Source organism: Hoplias malabaricus, chromosome X1, assembly GCF_029633855.1.
Source record: "Hoplias malabaricus isolate fHopMal1 chromosome X1, fHopMal1.hap1, whole genome shotgun sequence".
Classification (NCBI taxonomy): domain Eukaryota; kingdom Metazoa; phylum Chordata; class Actinopteri; order Characiformes; family Erythrinidae; genus Hoplias; species Hoplias malabaricus.
Window position 1 is genome coordinate 14,907,859 of NC_089818.1, and position 7,789 is coordinate 14,915,647.

At 39.3% G+C, this 7,789-nt stretch overlaps 1 protein-coding gene across 1 annotated transcript; it reads left to right on the top strand.

Annotated features, from left to right (window-relative positions):
* The first annotated feature begins 2,449 nt into the window (after nucleotides 1-2,449).
* Nucleotides 2,450-7,488, top strand: LOC136676085 (S-arrestin-like). The gene is made up of 15 exons (XM_066652940.1): nucleotides 2,450-2,497; nucleotides 2,688-2,748; nucleotides 3,006-3,050; nucleotides 4,462-4,661; nucleotides 4,919-4,978; nucleotides 5,132-5,199; nucleotides 5,655-5,790; nucleotides 5,893-5,977; nucleotides 6,093-6,165; nucleotides 6,281-6,418; nucleotides 6,773-6,850; nucleotides 6,949-6,963; nucleotides 7,061-7,113; nucleotides 7,220-7,229; nucleotides 7,389-7,488. Exons 1-15 carry the CDS (start codon nucleotides 2,450-2,452, stop codon nucleotides 7,486-7,488), a joined length of 1,170 nt encoding a protein of 389 aa, XP_066509037.1.
* Nucleotides 7,489-7,789: the final 301 nt, after the last annotated feature.

Sequence of the window (7,789 nt, forward strand, 5' to 3'; positions counted from 1 at the left end):
CTAAATCAGTGCTGTATGGATGTAGGATACCATGTAATTAGAAAACTGTAATTATTTGTATTTTTTTATTTGTTTTAAGAGAAGACTTTTTTGTAAGCAGGGACTACCTTAGGGTCAATAAAGCTTTAAAAATTTGAATGCAACATTTCTCAGAGGTTTATTCTGTATGGGTGAGATGTCACCGAGATTTGTTTTTTTAACAAATATTCACTGATAATGTGTTCTGTGATGGACGGGCATCCTGTTCAAGGGGTTCATCTGCATTGCACCCAGTGATTTCAGGTAGGATCCAGACCCACCTGAGATCTGATCAAATGAAGCAGTTACAACAGATCTGTGGTTCCCAAAGCGGGGGGCACAGATCGATTGCAGGGGGGCTGCATCGAGGCAAATGAATGAGATACATAATACATGGCTCTTGTTATAATTAATCTGTAGAGGTGATCGGTCACTTTTTTATGTTGTTCATTAAGAAGTTGCAGTTTTGTATGAATTACAATATATAAAATAAGTTTTGAAGCTAAAGACCTGTATGTATATGTGTTGGAATGGGGCTTCAAAATATTCTCATCTACAAAAAGGGGCACTGACCAACAGCACCAGAGTCTCAGGGTCCTGGGTTTGGCCCTCTCCTCCGGCCACTGTCTGTGTGAGCACCCACACTGACACGTGGAGAACACCCCAAACCCCTCAAAGACAGTGATCCGAGGCAGGGACTGGCCCCAAAACCTCAGGACCCAGGATCCATGTGGAAGCAACATACAAGTGTATGTACAGTTCGCTTAGTCTAAACTGTTCATATACAACACTTGCACATGTGGGTGTTTGGGTTGGTGCTGGTGGTGTGGCAGAATGGAGTATAATCCTCTGAAGATTACAGTGTCTGTGAATTGAAGGTAATCACTCCAACATAACACACAAAGACACACACACACACACACACACACACACACACACACACACACACAGATTGTGCCACACCTGCTGAGTCTGAGATTGCAGGATTACAACTCTAAGGCAAGGGGTCATATTAGAGGTGAGGCGGTAGAGCACTATGTGTCCTGTTTGTAACAATAAAAGTCAATAATAAGCCTTTCCTTTTGCTGCCTTTCTTTCACTCTCTAGGGGCTGCCACAAATCTACTCTTCAGACAAGGTGTTAGAACATTGCTGTGAGAATTTAATAGCGTTCAGCAATGAGACTTTTGGGAAGGTAATGATGTTGGAAGATTAGTTTCCATTCCGAAAGTATTGGATGGAGCCCTATTCCTCCAATGCTCTGGGGCTGTTTGGATTCTGTGATTCAAAATTAATAATCTGGCATCAATACCAGACCTTACTAAGGTTTCATGGCTGAAAGGTGTTAAATCCCCATAGCAATGTTCTAAAATTTAGTGTTAAACCTTTTCAGAAAACTGTTGCTGGCACACACTTTCAAACAATAACACCTCATTTCGGAAGAAGTGTATGTGTTTATTCATTTCTGCCTCACATGGCTTTAACTGTAACTTATGGGTAAAGCCACTGTTAGGGTCTTTGGGGGCTGTGATGTAGTGGAACGTGAGCTCAACCACACCACAGGTCGACACGCGTGACTCACGGACTGACCACAGTTTGGTAATCTCAGTCACTGCTGACCAAGGGGAACCATCCCAATCCGCTCAGCTGGGGCAGTAGCCACAGGAAACACTGCTCTCAGGTGTGTGTTTATATGATGGGGGTGGAGACTAACACTAACTTTAGCTAACCTGCTTAACTGTACAATAACTCAGGACATGCTGAGTACATAAAGCAGCCTTTGGGCAATAGATATTTCATTCATCTCTCTCTCACTCTCTCTCTCAGATCAACAGGATCATCCAGAGCAGGTACGCACCACAAGATGCAATAACACCACACAGTAAAACTGAAGCTTACAAGGAACATTTTCTTCATAGCCTGTTTGACAAGTTTTCTTCTGGGATAATAAAAAGATGATCAAAAGAATAGAAACATCTGTGGGAGCTGCAGGTCTATAAACAACTCTTTCATTAGTTTAAAATAAGAAAACAATTAATAAATCTGAGATCGAAACAGAAAATCACACTTTATGCTCTTACCAGCTTTCTCTGTCTGGGACTCCTCCAGCTGTAGTCAGGCAGTGCATGTGTTTTCTGGGTGTGGCTTTGGAAGGATAGCTGATTGGAGATGGTTGGATTTTTTCAAAAACTATTTTTGATTACACTCATGGGTTGCTACAAAATGATCTACTCCAGCTTCATAAGCTGATTATTTATTTATTTATTTTGTATTTTTTTTTTCAGTTAGCATCATCTATAGATTACTGTACTGCACTAAGCAAAAACAAAAAAACCTGCAGCTTCAAAATTAGGTACGCAGATGTCGTGAATGCTAAAGCTGTTGTTTAATGTTTTGTGTTTCAGATTTTGCTGACAGACTTCAGAGACACAATGAGTCCCAAGAATGTCATCTTTAAGAAAATCTCAAAAGACAAGTCGGTATGTCCAACTTTATTCTTTTAAAATAAAATTAAAAAAAAGGTCTTAGCTATTATGTTGCTCTTGATGCTCTGATGTTTGATAAAGTAAGGGTTAAAGAGGCTGTGTTTCTCATATGCGGTAATTGTGATATGTTTTATATACAGTTGTTGTCTTCAGATTACCTCATTCTTGTGTGTCTTGGTCTCAGGTTGCTGTGTATATGGGGAGACGAGATTTTGTTGATCATGTCACTTCAGTGGAACCAGTGGGTGAGTTAAGAATCTTAGCTTTTTTGTGAAGGTTCAGGGATTTATTATTTAAATTACTTTTGAGGCTATTTCTAGTCATTAGCTGGGATTTACATGAAGTACAATGATTTGTTCAGATAACTAGAGAAAATGAAAAAAATGGAAAAGGTCATATACAAAAGGAATAAGGTGTAGCATACTGCGTGAATACAGTGGTTATGAATATTGCATTCACTGCGAACTATATTTCTCTTTTATTAATTTCTCCTTCATAACAGACGGTGTTGTCCTGATAGATCCTGAACTGCTCAAAGGAAAAAAAGGTACATTTCTCCTTTCCACAGACCTCTGGTTTCACACTGATTTGCTGTTTTGTACATGATAAACTAGTAAACAAGCGCTGTCCCAGACAGCGAGCATATATCGGTCCACTGGCATAAAAAGGCTGGCACACCACTGACAGTAGACCACTGCTGGTCCACCTTCGGAGCACTCAGATTACTGTCCTGTACAGGATATAACTCATTTATAATCTCCTCAAACAGATTTTAAATTCACAGAGACTTTTATTCTGGAAAATAAACAAATACAAATATTACCAACAACTATGAGAGATATAATAATGAGTAAAAGCCTGATATAAAATGATTGTGCTAAAAATGTTGACACTGTGCTGGATTAAAATGATTTACTAATCTTATTTATAAAGGATAACAAACGAACCCAATGAAGGAAAATAATATAAATTAATCTTTGAATGGAAAAGTGCTAAAACGTGGCATTTTGTCTAAAATTCTGTTTAATCACCAGTGGTCCGCCCAGAAAACACTGTGTAAAACACTAGTGGGCCTCCAACTTTGCCCTCATTGTGACAACAGTGGTCCGCCATCTCCTTGCTCTCAGGGTAGCAAAAAAGCTAAAATGCTAAAACCATGAAGTCAAAAATCACTAAAATAACGTTTGTAAATATAATCACAGTTGTTCAGATACTTACTTCAGAACATGTTATAACCTTTGAAATATTGTGAAAATTGTAAAATTGCACACGCAGTTTGTGGGCTTGTGTTTACGAATGCTATTTAGATGACTATTGACTTGCAGTGTTTGTTAGCATTGTTAACCACATAGTATTCTACACTTTTTTTTGCGGAACTATTCCATAAAAGCAAATTAAAATGCCATTATATAAGTCCCAGCTATAAAGCCCACAACACACCCTGTGTGCAAACACACACCTCATGAGCTTTGAATTGTTCTCCATAACCAGCATTTCACAGTTTAACACAATAATACTGTTGCTCATTTTCACAAACTGCCAACAGCAAGTCTCAATATTATTAAATATTTTAAAGCTGTGTTACAGCTGTAAACAGAGACATTGACTTGTTTATTATATTGATTTTCCCTCCAGTGCAGATCAATTTCATATTTTGTGTTTTGACTTTGTACCTTTTGCCACAGTGTATGTTTTTAATGCATAGACAAGGTCATGAATATGTACACTCTCAGGAAAAAAGGTATGGTAGAGGTACATTATTGGTCACTATAGTTACTAACAGTGTAAATGTACCTTTAAAAGTCCAATTGTCCAATCAACACAACTTTAAAATCTACAATTTTACAATTTTACAAGGGTAGAAATATTTCACAGGGACAGCAAAAGGTACCACCACAGTGACAAATTTTCTGACATTGTAGAGAAATATGACATTGATGATATGTTTTGATCTCTAGCGTATGTGGCCTTGTCCTGTACGTTTCGCTATGGTCGAGATGACATTGATGTGATTGGCCTGGCTTTTCGGAGGGACATTTACCTCTCCACACGACAGATATACCCTGCCCTGCAGGACAAGAAGCAGTGCACCCTCACCAAAGTGCAGGAGAAACTCCTCCGCAAACTAGGAGACAACGCCTACCCCTTCTTCTTTGAGGTGAGCAGAATTTAAACACTCCAATACAATCAGTAAGGACATGCTTCACTTTTATATATTTAAAGTAACTTGGCTTGTGGGTGAGTAGTAAGCCTTAAAATTTAAGCCTTAAGAACGGTCAAAAAAAAATAAATACAGTATATACCAAAGGTACCCAAACTTTATAGTAGACTATCACTACAATATGCTTTTTACAGAACTGCATATGTCTTAAAGGGCCAGTAAGATGTATTATTTTGTTTTTGTTTTTTTTCCAGTTCCCAGATAATCTACCATGCTCCGTGTGTCTTCAGCCGGCTCCAAAGGATGTGGGGAAAGTGAGTAGAGTTTTAATTAAACTTCCAGTAGCAAATCAGCTTGACTTCTACACGGTAATGATATTGTGACCCAGAAATCATTAAAACCGTCTAATCTCAATCTTTTAAACCAACCTGCCACAAGCCTCTAAAAATCACTGTTTATTTCCACAGCACTGTGCCGTTGAGTTCGAGGTGAAGGCCTTTAGTGCCGAGAGCCAGGATGCAAAAGTTCGCAAACGGTCAGTTGAATGTCTGCTCTTGCTCTTAAATAAGTGAGCTGTATAACACTGTTCTGTAGATAACTGCATCATTACAATTCACAGTCTACAGAGGTGCACTGTAAGGTTTTAAAAAAAACAGGCCGATTCAAAGATATATATATAACTACAGCACCTCCTCTTATTCCCCAATCTATAAACCCTCCCCTGTCTTTCCAGCTTCATTTGATGAAAGAATAATATGCATCCCATCATCATCACTTCAACTGTCACATTTTCATGAGAGCTCACAGCAAATTCTTCTTAACCAACACACAGCTCACCTCCCCTGTCATATTTGCAAACAGAGCTTTAAGTGTTCAGCCCAAGAGTCTTACGGTTATATGGGACCATGAACATTCAAGGTCTTTACAACCATTTCTGCTAAGAACGTATGTTAAATGTTTAATTTTCACTTTATGGGGTGTTTTCTGCAGGAGTACTGTCCACCTGATGATCCGTAAGGTCCAGTACGCCCCACTAAATTTAGGTCCAGCTCCCACAGTGTCCATCACCAGAGACTTCCTCATGTCTGATAAGCCTCTGCATGTGGAGGCGAGCCTGGAAAAGCAGGTGGGTTTTGTGTAAGTGTACCTGTAGTGTCCCTCTGTTCTGACAGTTTGGGGAATGTGATTCAGGATGATGAGCTGAATGTTAATCTCCGATATCTTGCAGACGTTTTACCATGGGGAACCCATACAAGTACGGGTCAACATTAACAATGAGTCCAATAAAAGTGTGAAGAACATTATTCTCTCAGGTAAGAGCAGAAATTAAGGTAGAATTCTGTGTGTAGATTAAAATAGTTTTTTTACACATCAGTTGACTGGATCACAAATGAACCCATGCCATCTCTTTATGATTGTGTGTTCCAGTTGATCAAATTGCCACTGTTGTGCTCTACTCCAGTGATAGCTACATGAAGTCTGTGGAACTACTGGAGACTGGGTAAGTGTCTAACTTGTGGAAGGAGTGGTATATGGTATATATGGTATATTTCTAGGTGAGGGAAAACACATTGGAATTAGGATCTAACCTATCTCCACCCTCCCAATTTGTCCAGAGACACTTTAGGAGCAAGCAGCAAAATGGAGAAGACGTACACAATGCTCCCCCTGCTGGCCAATAACAAGGAAAGGCGGGGAATTGTGCTTGATGGAAAACTGAAGCATGAAGACACCAATCTTGCCTCAACTAGCATGTGAGCTTATGTGCTAACGTGTAAAATAATAGATTCCAGCTGAAACTGCATGTTGAATATTTTTGGTGGTAGACCACTCTTAACGAACACTCACAAACAATAGCACACTATATAATACTCATATCACCAGCACATATACCTTTCCATAGAGGTGTCACCACTCTGCTGAGCATGATACTCCAAATAATAATATAATCTTTCATGTGGGGAGACATGAAACATAGCTGAATAAAGTCCTGAGGTGTGGGGGGTCGGGTTCCTAAAATACTGAAGAACTATAGAGTAGGTGAACAATGAATAGGACCTGCAAGTCTTTAATAATATATTTAATTAACATAATTATTTCTGCTGTAGAATTAAAGACGGGGTCCTGAAAGAGGTGCTGGGTATCTTGGTGTCGTATAGAGTCATGGTGAAGCTCCTTGTAGGGGGGTGAGTATGTTCATACACAATAATCTCAAACATTAACAGTCAAAACTGACTGAAACCTGTGACGATTTTCATGTTTTATTTTGTTTTTGTCTTTGTAGGCTGGTGGGTTCCAGGTGAGCAGCATATCATTTCTAAAAAGCTTATTAGTTGAATGTTATTATCAAATGTCATTGTTGAAACAAAGCCTCATTTCTTATTTTTCATCAACAGTGAGGTTGGCCTGGAGCTGCCATTCCAGCTTATGCACCCGAAGCCCGAGTTAGGTACTATAAGTGAACCTCACAATGCTAACGTATTCACATTCATAACAAGGTAGTAAGGTGTACATGAACTAATCTATTCTGGTTTTCACTTTTTGCCTTCTTGAAGTGAAAGAAAGGTCAGTACAGTACTAACGTATTTGTCCATGAGCATATTGCATAATACATTTTCATGCGCTGTAAAATCATTTGACAGAAAAGCACATATATATTACTCATAGTTGTCCAGTGTCTGCACTGTACCTTTATCTGTTCTACATTTCCTTGTCTTTTTTTAGTGAAGAGGAAGATGTGGTGTTTGAAGAGTTTAAGCGCGCCAACTTGAAAGGCATGCAGGAGGACGACGAAGAAGGGAACATTTCGGCAGGAGAACCATGACGAACTCTGAGATAACCTAGCAGTGCTAGCTTCTCCACTGTCTACACAAAACAGCAAATGTTCTGAACTGTTGGAGTTAGAAAATAATAGAGGGAGGACCCTGCACTGAAATGCATAGAGGCTGAGTTGTTCATCCTTTAGTGCTCAGGAGCAGCAAATCTGGTCCGGGGGTAGCTCCGGCAGCACCATGTCTTGCTCTAAATGTATAGGAGGCAGTAGATATTCTGAGCCATGATTCTTACCATTTTGTACCTGTTTCCCCACCAAACTGAATGACAATGTAATTATTAATACTTGTGTC